We start from the raw sequence: 14,432 nt of genomic DNA on the forward strand, positions 1-14,432 counted from the left end.
GATCAATTTTAGAACATAATATTCTGCAATGACCAATCAGATGCTGTTTGTACCTAGAGGCGGAGCTTGAAGGTGAAGAACTCCTCCTCCTTTTCACAGACTGTCTGGTCAAGCGCTCGGTTTGCAGCCGCTGACGGGTGAATCGCTCACTGTGCAGACTTTGAGCAGCTTTAAAATCGGTCAGGATCGAACTGATATGCTCTTCAAACAGTGCGGACAGTCGCAGACTCATGCTATAGATCTGTATACACAAAAACACACATGTATTAAATAAACTAGATGAACTGGTTTGGCTATAGCATTACATGTCAAAATTGGACATGATCTCATACCCTGGACTTTTTGCTGGGTGTATAGGCTTTGGAGTTGCTGAAGATGAGACGAACATCTTTACAAAGATCCGTGGGAGTGTCATACTCTCCTTCTAACAGGCGGTTCAACACAGTCCCAAAGTCCATAGGAGTGTCCACAATGTCCAAGTAGTCCTGAGAGAGGTATTTTTGATGAACAGGGCATATAAGTAGACAGTGCACTGCAAAAAATTATTTTCTTAATCAGTATTTTTGTTTTGTTTTCCAATACAAATACCCAAAAATCCTTTAAACAAGATTTACACTACCTGTGAAAAGGTTGGGGTCTCTTATGCAAATCTGCATTTATTTGAAAAAAGAAGTAATATTGTTTTTTTTTTTTACAATTTAAAATAACTGCTCTCATTTTTTTAAAATATATTTTTCAATTTAATTGATTCCTGTGATGACAAAGTTGGCATTTCAGCAAGCATTACTCCAGTCTTCAGTATCACATGATCCTTTGGAAATCATTCTAATATGCTGATTTGGTGCTTTAGAAAAATTTCTTATTATCAAGGCTAGAAAAATGACTTTACTGTCACTTTTAATTCATTTCAAACATCCTTGCTTGAATAAATTTTAAAAAATCTTACTGACCCCAAACCTTTAAATGGTAGTTTATATAAAACTATCAGAAAAAGATAAGATAAGAAGAGAATATAACAAGTTTATTTTTTCCTAACCAATTGACAAATTGTTGTTTGTGATTTAAAAAACAATTTGACAATCATCTAGTTACTTATCTTGTTTCAAGCATGTATAGGTATTTTTACTGGAAAACAAGACAAAACATTAATTAAAAAAAGATTTCTGCAGTGTGTGTGTGTGTGTGAGACCCTGGACCACAAAACCAGTCTTAAGTCACATGGGTATATTTGTAGCAATAGCCAACAATACATCGTATGGGTCAAAATTATACATGCCAAAAATCATTAGGATATTAAGTAAAGATCATGTTACATGAAGATATTTTGTAAATTTCCTGCCATAAATATTTCAAAACTTAATTTTCGATTAGTAATATGCATTGCTAAGAACTTCATTTGGACAACTTTAAAGGTGATTTTCTCAATATTTAGATTTTTTTTGCACCCTCAGATTCCAGATTTTCAAATAGTTGCAATTCAGCCAAATATGTCCAATCCTAACAAACCATACATCAACGGAAAGCTTATTTATTAAGCTTTCAGAGTATGTATAAATCTCAATTTAAAAAAATTGACCCTTATGACTGGTTTTGTGGGCCAGGGTCACATATGATGTGCATACGTGTAGTTGACACTGTTACACTTACACAAAAATCCCGGAAATATTAGCGGAAAATATGTACTCTGTCATGAGTTTTTGATTTTTTGTTTGTCCAAAGGTAATAAATATTGATATGTCAACAAACAGCAGGTGATCTGAGGCTAAGACTATGGCATCCCTCATAATTCCCACCTGAAGTTATAGGTATAAGCTACAGTTCTGTGTGAATGTGTTTTCTACATGTGTCTATGTGTTACCGGATACTCCTCCAAATCCACAGGATGTCTGAAAGGCTCTGAATCTTCACACTGAAAGATGAGCTCCAGCAGCTCTCTGCAGCGCCCCTTCCAGCTCTGAGGGTCTGATGATGGTTTACTGCGCAGACTCCTCAGGATAGGCTGCTGCTGCTGCTTCTGAAGCAGAAACACACTCGCAATTAGCCAGATGTAAACAATCTTGATATATAATCAAGTCTTATCTTTTTGGCCCCGTTTAAATAGTATAATATTAGTTAAAGTTACCTTCTTATTGCGGCTAGACGTACAAGGTGCCTCATGTTCTTCATCCTCATCTTCATCCTAGTTTGGGAAAAAGGTGTCAATCAAGTCATAAAAATACACACATTTCCATTACATGAATTCAAAGTGCTTGTAAGGCAGCAAAAGAACAGTCTTGAAGGCACAGTAATAACGTATTAAATCTCCTTCACTTATGAATGGTTTACAAGTGTGTGTTTCAATTACACTTACATCGCTTGAATCTGAGAAAGCAGTTTTCTTCATATTGTTATACAGTGGAATAATATCTGTACAGCTTTGGTCCCTAAAGAACACAGACAGAGATAGGCAGTTAAAAGCAGTCCCACGTATGGCTTTAAACTAAATGCTAGGGATGCACCGATTAAAATCAATTTCAATCAATTGGTTTTTGCCATCAATAAAAGTATGATATTGAAATGTATACTATTATGTCTCAATGAATAAAAACAACAACAATTAAAAAAACTCAAATTAATCTAATTTAAATGCTACAAGTGAATTTATGCATCACAGAATTAACAATATATATCAATAATGGATATTAATTTTAAGATTTGCTAACTCTTACATTTAAGAGTGTTAAATAAGTGTTTTTTTTTTTAGATATGAACTTTATGTGAGCATTTGATGATTGCAAAAGCAATATAAATGTAAAAATACAGAAAATGAACATGTGTAATTGACCATACACTATTTGGCAATACAGATTAAAATTAAAATGACTGATAATCGATTTGCTATCAATATATTGTGCATCCCAATTCAACAACACTGGTTAAGTTTTATTTATAATTTTTATTTGTGATTGACTTACTTGATAAATTGTAGCATGAGGTCAGATACGAATTTGGCAGTTTTGACAATGAACGCGCCTGGTTCATTGAAAGTTTGAGCATTGTGTTCGATGTAGCGTACCTCCCACATCAACGATGACATTCGCCTGACAAAAGCATGCAAATATCAAATACATAAATAATTTGTTATAATCTACATTAGAAGTACACACTGATTTTTGGAATGTATCAAGTGTTTACACAATTATTTGACTGTCATGTCCATTAACTTTGTGCTGACCTATAGAAACGGTTTTGTAGTCTTTGTCGGATGGTGCTCAGATCTGTGACGTAAGCCACTACGGTGCAATACGTTGGATATGCCTGCAAATCCACTGGCAGTTCAAATGGTGCAGCCACATCTGGAGGAGAGAAATAACCACGGTTATATTCCATCTGTTTTAGACACAACCATAGTAAGAATTCTGGGATATGATAACGTCATACCCAAAGTGCAAAGCTGGTCGATGCCCCTGATGATGCGCTCACACTCTTCATCACGTGTGCGTGAGCCCCACTCTCCTTCTAGAGGCTTGTACAATAAGGCTTTCTGCTCCTCCTCAGTTAGAGGCACACTCAGACCTAACTCATCAGGAAATGCTGCTGCAGACAGACGGAGAAAATGAGATGGAGGAAAACAAGAGACAGAAAATCACAACTCCATTTGGATCACTTATTAAAACAATGCCAGCTGGACATCAGAACGGTTGATAGTCTCAATCTTAGGGGACCAAATGTCACCACAAGGACAGTAAAACCTGAAATCAATGACATTTTGGGGACCTGCCAAGAGTTCCCAATAGGAAACGTATGCTCAATAAACATGCTCTATTATTTAATGGAAATTTTAAAAATAAAATACAAAAAAAACAAAAAGGTCACAAAGTCACTGGAAGGAACTGCACTCAAAGTCTTTTATCAGAGCTGAAAATATTTTTAAATATGGGAGTGTGGTACCCTGTATGAAATCAGAGCAGTGTTATATTTCTCAGCATATGCTTGTGCTTGCTTTTATTAGTGGTGTGAAAATGAATGCGCTATGAAATTAATTAAACATGTTCAACATCATTCAATTTAACACAGTTAATGCATTTATCTAATGTGATCTTACAACAGCTTCATTCTGTTTTGAGAGACTTCTGCAGACTAGTTGCTTTAGCACAGGTGGTTCAATACACACCCAAAACAATCTCATATTTAAAAAGGGTGGGGGGTTTGAAACATACAAGTCATAATTCATGTAAAGTTTGGGATCAGTAAGACTGTTTAAAGTTTTGAAAGACGCCTTATATGCTCACCAAGCCTGCAAAAACAGTAATACTGAAAAATACATAGATTTTTAAAATACATAGATTTTTCATTCTTAGATAAATAGAAAGTTAAAAAGAACAGCATTTATTGAAAAAGATTTTCTTGTAACAATGTAAGTGTTTATGTAAAAATGTAAAAGTCACTTTTGATCATTTTAATGCATCCTTGCTTTTGTTAGATTTAATTTTATTAGTAGAATATTAATTCTAGTAGCTAAGTACATTAACTTGCAACTTTTTGGCACAATTGTGAAATTTCACATATAATCTCTATATATTTATTTCTAGGCAAATTAAAGCAAATTTATACATATAATAATTAAATATTCATTAAATAGACAAAAGTTGTTTTATTTTACTGACAGCTGTAGTGATTGTGATTATCATACCTTCATTAGGAATCTCCTCCATGTCCCATGGGCTCATCTTCTCAGTATCTCCATTATCCCAGCTGCATCACCCAATAACACAAAACTGTCAATTTTATGTCATCTACTATTAAAGCACCCCCCCCCCCTCAAAAAATATGTGCAACACCACACTAAGTTCAGTATAGATTCATTTCTAAACCTCCATATAAACTATATTTAGTCTTAAATTCGCCGTCAAAGAGGAAGTGCAGTTCGAAGCAATTAAATCCAGAAAGATTGTTGGTTTTAAACTGGCTATTTGCTAATGTGGTTGAGACAACATACAATAGAGGTTAATGTAGAACTAACAGGGTGTGCTGTTTGTGGTCTCGTGTAGGGATGGGTACCGAAACCCGGTATTAAATCGGTCTCGGGGCTAAATTATGAAAGACCGGAGTATTGGTAAACTCTGACATTATCGGTTCTGCTGTCGGTACTGGAGAAATTAAGAAAACACACATACATTTACTGTTGCTATATATATACATATCTCGCCAGCTGTTTTTATGTGCAATAATATTCGAACATTTGTCTATGATGCATTTTTGCTGTTTGCAATTCAGAAGCGAGATCACGCTCATATGGAGGAGCTTCAGCACGCGCAACATGAAAGCCCTGTTTAATTATGATAGAGAACTAACTATTCAAACATCTGCTATATGCTTTAGGCCTGTGGCTGTTATATTAAGGTAAGGTTTTTTTTTAAATCACGATTTTGGCTTCTAAGGATTATAGCCGCGTTTCTTCTAGCACAACTTCCTTCCCTTCACAGCAGCACGCATTCGTTCCTCCCTAACCAAAACTTAACATCTGAATCAGCTCAATCTGTGATTGTTGTAAAATGCCATCTTTACTGTTGCTAAATTGCGGGACATGTTTGATAATAAAACGTTGAAAGTACAATCTGCACAAGAGACGCTGTTCCCCAGGCTGAAATGTGTGTGCGTGCGTGCCTGAGCGGTGCGCTCCAAAACGGACAAGCAAAGTACACTTTAAGCTTCGGGCGCATCCAAACGATCAAATACACACAAAATGTCAAAATGCCCGGCTACAAGAGTATTCACTTAAACAGTTTATGTCTTACGTGGACGAGAACAGTTGGGAGAAAATCCGATGCGTGTCAGTATATTATCTTAAAGTGACAGACTGACGCTTGAGTCAATATTAATAAATGAACAAAATGCAAAGAGAAAATCACCCACAGCTCTTAATCTGAATAACGTTATAGCTTTAATAAGCATTAATCTATCAGTACATACAGTGAAAACTATGCAGTGTTCATTTACATTTGATTACTTCTAGATTTCTCTTGTAGCTATTACTTACCTGAACATTAATATTAGTAGACCTTCATGGAAAAATGAAAGCACTGTTTATCTCATTTCATTTGTATATTTGTTTTATTGTATTGGTCAGTTTGTTTTACTTTGTTTCTTTGTTCATGTTCTTACTGTATCTTATCTTATGTATATAAAACACTAAAAATGCCTGCACACTGGTGCATTTACAAATTTATGTTTTATATTCATTTAATTAAAAATATATTTTACATTTCAGAATATAAAGCAATGTTAATTCAGCTCCTAATCTGTCATATATATAAAACAAAAAGCACCGATAAGAATACTGTTAAAGTACCGGATCGATAAGCAGTATCGGTAAGAGTAGTAATACCGTTAAAACCTTAACGATACCCATCCCTAGTCTCGTGGCTTCAGGCCTGGTTAGGACACAATGTAACAATAACTGAATTGCTCTATAACATGTGTAAAGAGGTGTAGATGGACACGGAGAACTGACCAGACGTTGTAGCACTGGAACAGAGAGTCTGGATATTCAGCCTGGTAAGGCTCCTGACTCTCAATCGTACCAAACCACCAGGCATCATCGATCACTGTCCGGAAACGATCACCTGACAAAATAAATCCATCTCAAATCAGACACAATTACACACACTCATCAACAGTCATTAACAGAAAGCAACAAATTAAGTTTAAAAAAAATATTAATAAAACAATAGAGACAATTACTTGAATAGCTCTTCTATTACAATTAAAAATGTATTAACAATTTGTGATAGATAAATAGAAAGACTGTGTCAAGAAGGGTAAGTTTAAGAGTTTTTTTTTAAATAGCAACGATATTTGAGGTAAAAAGGAGTGTGTACAATCACATCTGTTCAATGTCTCAGAAAATATTTGAATACTGAATACATTTTAGTCAACATTTTTGGTAGATTTTATTTTTTTTACGAAATGAATAAACCGAGATGAACACAAAAATGACATTAAGAATTTAGCACTTGCATTTTGAACTAGATTTTATAAAGACTTCTTTTCATTATCTCGAACATCCCTGTGTCATTGACCCATTTAGACCTGTAAAAAGTTAATGTCCCCACTAAGCACACTTCCATTTTTGAGATTAGATTATAAAAAGAAAAAATAACTTATTATCCTACTTGATGTCTTAACCAATTGATATGTTTGTTACTATATACCTCCTATAATTTCAAGTCAATCAGATCATTGCACGCTGAGATATGGGTCTACATATGTTCACATTGTCTGGCGGCCATTTTGAAAGCTGTCTAAAAACTTTCACCAAAAGAGGAGCCCCTTAAATGTGCGTTTTTTTAGTTTTTTAGATGTTTAAGATGTTTCACTACATATTGTAAAATTAAGAGATTAATGTTTAGACTTTTGCATATTATAACCTGGAACTTGGATGTGGGAAATAATTACATTAGATCCAAAAGATTTAGTTTTAGCAACATAGCGCAGATGCTACAGAACACATTTAGCTGACTAGCTGCATTAGATTGTGCTACACTAATATATTACTTCACAGGCATTACTGGCTTGTACTTTACATCCATAATATTATACATTTACAGTTTATTGCTGTTCTGGCATTTTACAGTGCTGTCATTTTGAAAGATTTCATATTAAAGTTGAGCTTAAAGAGTGCTCTACTATGAAAATCACACAGCTTCAGTGTGACATCAATAAGAAAAACTATAATTTCATAGATATTGTTAATAATACTTGTTCATATTAAAATATGTATGAACTTAATACATGACCTAGACTACTTATTTAGCTAAATTCTGTAATTTTAATAAATAGTACATGAAATTTATTAACACTTGTTGCTGCTCGAATTAAGCTCAGTGTGCTCTCTTTAAGCTCTTCCACATTGAACGTCTATGTAAATACTTCATAAACAGACTTTAAATATTAACTGATGCTTGTCACTTTCATTTAAATTAATCGATTTTCTATGGATTCTGTCAACTTAAATCTGTAGACTGGCTCTGATCTTTGGCAACTAGCATCAACTTTTCCAGACTGTAAATCTGTGGAAAGTCGGGGCAAAAATCGTGTAGTGTATTCCAGCCTTAAGAGACTATAGATCAGTTGACATCAATTTAAAAAGAGGTTTCATAATGAGGCTAGTTTCTGTATTCATCCCCATGAATTAAGTTTTATTGGTTTGTTTTATCTGATTTTTGAACGTATTACTTAGCTGAACGTGGACTAGTATAGATGTTGATGTGCGCGTTGATGACACTTCACTATGAATATATAACTGAGGGACTGAATGCCTTGTTGCTTGATTTTAGTGTTCTGTTTTTGTGATTGACTTTGTACCTTCAAAAAATATATATTTTTAAATATATGCTTTACAAAAATTTACCCATTAAGCACAGCCATACTTTTCAAATTTAATGATGTATATCTTAATTGAAATGCTTTTGTCATTTAAAATTTAAACGAGAGATTCATATTTTATTTTAACATAACTTTTTGTACTGAAACCAATTTCGTGTGCACTAAAAATGTCTCGATGTAGATTGTTTACCCTATCTGTGCAGAAATGAACTCAATTCACACACTAACCTATCATCCAGTTCCTCTGTCTTGCATTATCAAACTGCTGCCGAAGTACCAGGAAGTCGATGACATCAGGCATGTCGTGGTATCTAAAACCACAACAGAGATGTGAGTCACAGGTTAAAAGCCACTCAGCGAAGATCATGGTGAATAAGTCCCTGTGACTCATGCAGACAGTACTCACTTCATAGAGAAAGAGCCACCCGTCAGTTTGCCAGTGTCTGGGTCCAGGAAGGCCAGCTTCAGACAGCACAGAGTAGGCAAACCCACCTCATACTTAATGCCCACTATCTTCAACAGCTCCTGCTCCTGCAGGCACACAATCACAAACCATTTTCTATATGTTTTATCACATGCATAAAAATACTGTGAGGGTAAAGTTCATTTCATTGAACACTAACCCTGAGCTCTAACTTGTGCCAGGGCTGTTTTTTAGGATTTATACTGAAGATCTTGTTTTTTTTGGCCATCTCCACATAAGCTTCATGGCCTTGACGGAAATAATATACCTGTTCACAAACACAATAAGCAGCTTACTGTTATAAGCATGTTTCCACACACCACATAAATAATAATATTCCACATTTTATTATGCTTTAGCAGACTGATGTACTGAAGAATGTGTTTTGTACCTCATCGCCCATCTGTGGGGTAAAGGGGCATCTCCGTGGCATGGTATCAGTGATCCAGGCGGAGGGCAGCCATTCCTCTAACGTCAAACCCTGGTTCTGCAGTTCAGGTATCCTCTGAAAACACACACACCACACACAGCAAGTTCAGAGAAAATTAAAAACAGAACAGGACTTTCATACAAATCTGAAAGTGAACTGAAACTGTCAATGGAATTAACTTTGTCCCAGGGGTTATTCTTTATTTTAATTAAATAATAAAAAAAGATCTCAGTCTCAGATGTAGACTTTCAAGATCCATTATGATCTCATCAAGAAGTGAAATAAAATATTTTAACTTATTACATAAAAATATTTTTACTAAAATAAAGACTGATGATTCAGCTATGGCGTCATTTCCACCACAACCAAATATTTGCCATTAATAAAGCTCTTTACCAAGGAGACAACAGCATCAGTGAAGAACTTGAGATGAAATATGAGACATTTGATGTGTGAAGAATATAAAGGTTTTCAACAAAGTTTTTCACAGAAAATGTGTTTAATGTAATTTCCAGTCAAGATGTAATTGTAAAATTATGCAGAAAGTGTGAAAATATTATTCAATTGTGTGTATTTGGGATACATCAAATACTAGCTATGAAATTAGCTATGGCAAGAGAAAATAATCTGTCATTTTATTCCAAAAAAAGTTTAAAAATGCCATTTTCACATTTTATTCCAAAAATGTTTAAAATATAATTTCCAGCTTTAATGGTGATACGGTGGAAATTACATCAGTTCATAATGATTTATGGAAACTAAAAAAAAAAACAGAATGACAGAACTCTCCTGTCACTCATTAAAGTAATGACCATTGTCAATGGACAAATTCAAGAAACTAGTGAGTTTGATAAGCATGTTTTAAGGGAGGAGTCCATAGTTCAAACAACACACAAAGGACCACTGACCTTCCGTTTCTCCTTTGGCTTCTTCTTCTTTGGTAGTGCTCCATCTTTGTCCTGCTTTTCTTTCCTCCTCTCCTTCTTGGAGTCTTTTTTCTTCTCTCCATCTTCTTCTGAGCTGCTGGCATTCTTCTTCTTTTTCTTCACGCTGGTCTTCTTGGGCGGTTCCAGGTTTATTCCAGCATCTGCTGTCCAGTCTGAGTAATCGCTGGAGTAATCGCTGTGATTATAAACAGACCCAGCATATATGTGTGGCTCTGGCTGACGTATGTGCATGCCAGATATATGGCACTATGTCATATGCAGTTTGAGGGTAATAAACATTCACCTGGAGCTGCTGTTATCATCAGGCCAGGGTTCTTTTTCCTCTCTTTCCTCATCTGATGATTGTCTGCTCGGAGGTCTTACTTCGGTTTCTCCCTAAAAAAACCAACAGATACAATGAGACCTAGATTACCACACTCTTTTTATGCCATTCTCAGAACACACCAACAGTTCCAACAAAAAATTGTTTAAATATATTTTAAACTGGAAATTTGGTTTTCATTTTATATGCAACAAGTCTGATGTCACTACTCCAGAAAATCCATTTATAATTCAGCATTTTTGTCTGGCTATACTTAGGGCTCTATGAAATTAATTTGATATTTTTCCAAATTCAGTTTTTTGTGATTAAATTTTTCTGGATTCCGTTTTTTTAATGGTTAAATAAAATTGTATTAATCAAAAAGCATGTCTAATTAATTGAAATCAGGAAATTTACGATATTAAACAGCAATTTATTAAAAGCCTAACAAAAATTAAATTAAGGCCCTATGAAATGTTTTTTTTTTCTCTTCTCAAATTGAGATTATTTTTAACTAATTCCGTTTTCTATAAATTTTCTGGATTCCATTTTAATGCTTTCATTAAATATTAATTATCAAAAGCATCTCTAATTAATTGATTTTATTTTTATTATTTTTTTCCAGAAATACTGTATTGTGTATTTACATTTTACTGCTAAATTAATTCTGGTAAATATTCCTTTAAAAATAATGTTTTAATTTTATTAGTAGTAGTACTATCATTACATTAAGTAGTATTTCTGTCACCGTTTCTTCAAATTAAACCAAACTTTTATTTTGACGGGTTGCTGTGCAGACTTTTAGGTTTCTGTTTGTATATATGACATGACGATAATTTTACACAAAAGAAACTGTTAAACTTAGTGTTGTCAAAAGACCCGGTACTTCGGTACCAAGTCGGTACTAAAAAAATTAAAATGTCACGGTACCAGGTTTTTTCAAGAACCAGTGGTACCGAGTTCCCAGGTCAACCGGGTTCTTGATGCGTACGGCCCTATGATTTCCGCGATGCAGAAAATGCGGACGGAATCTCGGAATCCAGTTCTAAAAACAGAATTTACAGTTTAGCACGGAATGTGTCAAAGTTTGGATGAATTAATCAAAAATAGGTAATTACACTTAAATCAAATCGCAACATGGACTAGTATCTGTAAATATTAAGCCGCAAAAGTCGATTCAAATATGAATCCCACATGTTCTGCGCGTCTCTGTATGAATGAATGGAGCAGACAAGCGTTTTTTTTTTTTTTTTTAACTACATACACTGAAGCGCGCCTGACGCTCGCTGTGATTTCAGCATCTGCCATCTCAATGAGGACATGAATACATAAACAACATCTCCAGAACTGCTCTGAGAGTCACTTCACAAGCATTTTACCGTTTCATTCGAGTAAAATCAGTGTCGTATCATATAGCTACACACACAGAAATGTAAAGGTATTCAAGGCAACCCGTCAAAATAAAGGTTTATCTTAAAGACATTGTGCCAGAAATATATTACTATTATTTAGTAGAATGTATGTGGTACTATTACTACTGTTGAAAAAAATTCATAAATCTTTATTTTTAAAGAAATAAATCACACAATATTTCTTCCATATTTTAAATAAATTAATTTAATTTCATAAATTAAAAGAAATTAAATTTGGGTGAAACTTGTATACTGTTTTTCATACTTTATTACTTGCGAAAAACTTGAAACACACTTTTAAATAAATATAAAGAATGACATTGATTTTAGTTCATTTTATTTTTGTTTGACTTTATTAATAAAAATAGTATGTTTTTTAATTAGCATGTTTTTGTGTTTTGCTTTGGCACCGAAATTGGTACTGAGAACCGTGGATTTTCACTGGTATCGGTTCTGAATACTGAAATTCTGGTACTGTGACAACACTAGTTAAACTCATTGAGGCGGCAGAGGCTGAAAACACTGCGAGTGTCACACATTCTTCAGTATGCGTGTTAAATGAAACCGTGTGTCTGCACCATTCATTCACACAGAGACACGCAGAACATGCAGGATTCATTTTTAAATGGTATTTTTGTGGCTTAATATTAACAGACACTAGTCCAAATTGCGTTTTGATTCAAGTGTACTGACCAACATTTGATGTATCCATTCAAAATTTGGCAAATTCCATGACATTCCACGTTATACAGTAAATTCTGATTTTATGACTGGATTCCGTGATTCCATGCGTGTTTTCCGCATTGCAGAAATCATATGACTATATACTACGGATTAAGAAAACAACTGGAAAGTAAAAAAATATTAACAAACAAGCCTGTTCACATCAAATCCTGATTTGAATGAAAAACAGTGTATAAAGTATTCTGTGTATAATATATGATCTGCAGAGATCATGAGATCATAAGAATGGCTGCTACCAATAACTGCTATTTACAGAAAAAAAAACTGAACTAAATAATAAAAAAAATAAAAATAAAAAAAACACTGGATCTTCACAGTTCAATCATTCTATTTCAGTGAGACATAGATCATTTCTTTTTAAAAAATTGTCATGTACCTTTTTCATGCTGAAAATAATGATTTGGTGTTAGTAGGCATCTGCACTACAGTTGACACTGTTAACTCGTTCTATAGATTGAGAAACTTGCTATGGATGCAACATTAACACTGTAAATGGACCACTCACACTTTTAACAGAGATTTTAACACTACAGATGGAACAATAACACTTTAGACACAATGGCAGTAAAAAGACAATCACCACAATAAATGAAACATTCTCAGTTTTAAATGTTCAAGTCAATATGAATTTAAAACTGACCCTATGTACTTCCGTAATACACATTCTTGTACAGTAAATTATTAATCTATGACAGTCTAAAGGTAATAATTTGTGCCGCCTCTGAAATGGAACTTTCCTTTTTAATTGGTGCCACTAGGCCCTTTAACATTTCAACCACCTGTCATACAGAAACCTTTTTTTTTTCCATTTCACTCAATTCCTGGTGAAAGTCCCATATCGTTTTCTCTTAAATCATCCACATGTACACTACCTGTAAAAGTTTGTGGTCAGTAACACCGTTTCCTAATTACACGCGACACGACGGCGTGACATGCAATCTTTTCCATGTTAATCAGAGTTTGTCCTAACTAGCAGCGACACGTGAAATTTCTATTTTAGAAATGGTTTCTATTTCCACGACGTTACGGCTGGAACAACAACACTACTTTTCTACTTTTCTTTTCTTAATATTGGTCTATACAATTGCACTGTCCTTGGAGCGGACCTGACTTATATTTCACTGCTGGTTATACTCTGTATAATTGTGTATGTGACGAATAAAAATCTTGAATCTTGAAACTATGACAGTGGTAATCTCAGGTAATGATCATGTGCTTTATTCAAAGTTAAACATGTCTGATGTGAGTTTGAATATCATTGAGTGACAGCATGAAAGCCATACTGAAAGCAACAACCTTAGATCTTGAAAATAAATTCAAGCAAACCTGTACGTTAAAACTGAGAACATAATGCGAACCAACAAGCGTTTTCCATGACAAAGATAGTCTCAGTCACTCAGTATGTAGATTTAATGATGTTAAAAAAGGTTTGATATTTATGAATATGAATAAACAGTGAGCTTCCAGAGAAAGCCCGCTCACACACGCTTTTGATTGGTGGTGCTATTTGATTGATTCGGTCGCGTCGTGGTGTTGCATCGCGTCTGGTGTAGACACCCAAATTTCTTGTCGCGTCACGTGTAGTTAGGACATGGTGTAAGATGTCTTTATTCAGCAAGGATGCATTAAATAGAGCAAAATTAACAATAAATACTTTCATAATGCTGTTTTTGGAACTTCATATTCATCAGCTTTGCCATCCCAGGAATAAACTACATTTGAAATTATTTTAAATTGTAATAATCTTTCCAACCCAAAACTTTTGAAT

At 34.3% G+C, this 14,432-nt stretch overlaps 1 protein-coding gene across 1 annotated transcript in view; it reads right to left on the reverse strand.

Moving 5' to 3' along the window:
- The window catches only part of LOC306860694 (PH-interacting protein-like), a 39,566-nt gene that overhangs the window by 2,058 nt on the left and 23,076 nt on the right, over nucleotides 1-14,432 (reverse strand). The window contains exons 22-37 of the mRNA XM_079402515.1: nucleotides 10,491-10,582; nucleotides 10,169-10,382; nucleotides 9,222-9,335; nucleotides 8,991-9,098; nucleotides 8,774-8,898; nucleotides 8,596-8,678; nucleotides 6,494-6,605; nucleotides 4,673-4,734; nucleotides 3,421-3,576; nucleotides 3,215-3,335; nucleotides 2,955-3,080; nucleotides 2,351-2,423; nucleotides 2,123-2,179; nucleotides 1,859-2,014; nucleotides 333-485; nucleotides 54-241 (exon numbers count right to left, since the gene is read on the reverse strand). Of these exons, the coding sequence (XP_079258641.1) occupies nucleotides 54-241; nucleotides 333-485; nucleotides 1,859-2,014; nucleotides 2,123-2,179; nucleotides 2,351-2,423; nucleotides 2,955-3,080; nucleotides 3,215-3,335; nucleotides 3,421-3,576; nucleotides 4,673-4,734; nucleotides 6,494-6,605; nucleotides 8,596-8,678; nucleotides 8,774-8,898; nucleotides 8,991-9,098; nucleotides 9,222-9,335; nucleotides 10,169-10,382; nucleotides 10,491-10,582 (1,940 nt within the window). The remainder of the gene's footprint in view (nucleotides 1-53; nucleotides 242-332; nucleotides 486-1,858; nucleotides 2,015-2,122; nucleotides 2,180-2,350; nucleotides 2,424-2,954; nucleotides 3,081-3,214; nucleotides 3,336-3,420; nucleotides 3,577-4,672; nucleotides 4,735-6,493; nucleotides 6,606-8,595; nucleotides 8,679-8,773; nucleotides 8,899-8,990; nucleotides 9,099-9,221; nucleotides 9,336-10,168; nucleotides 10,383-10,490; nucleotides 10,583-14,432) is intronic.

This window comes from Barbus barbus (assembly GCF_936440315.1).
Source record: "Barbus barbus genome assembly, chromosome: 41".
NCBI lineage: Eukaryota > Metazoa > Chordata > Actinopteri > Cypriniformes > Cyprinidae > Barbus > Barbus barbus.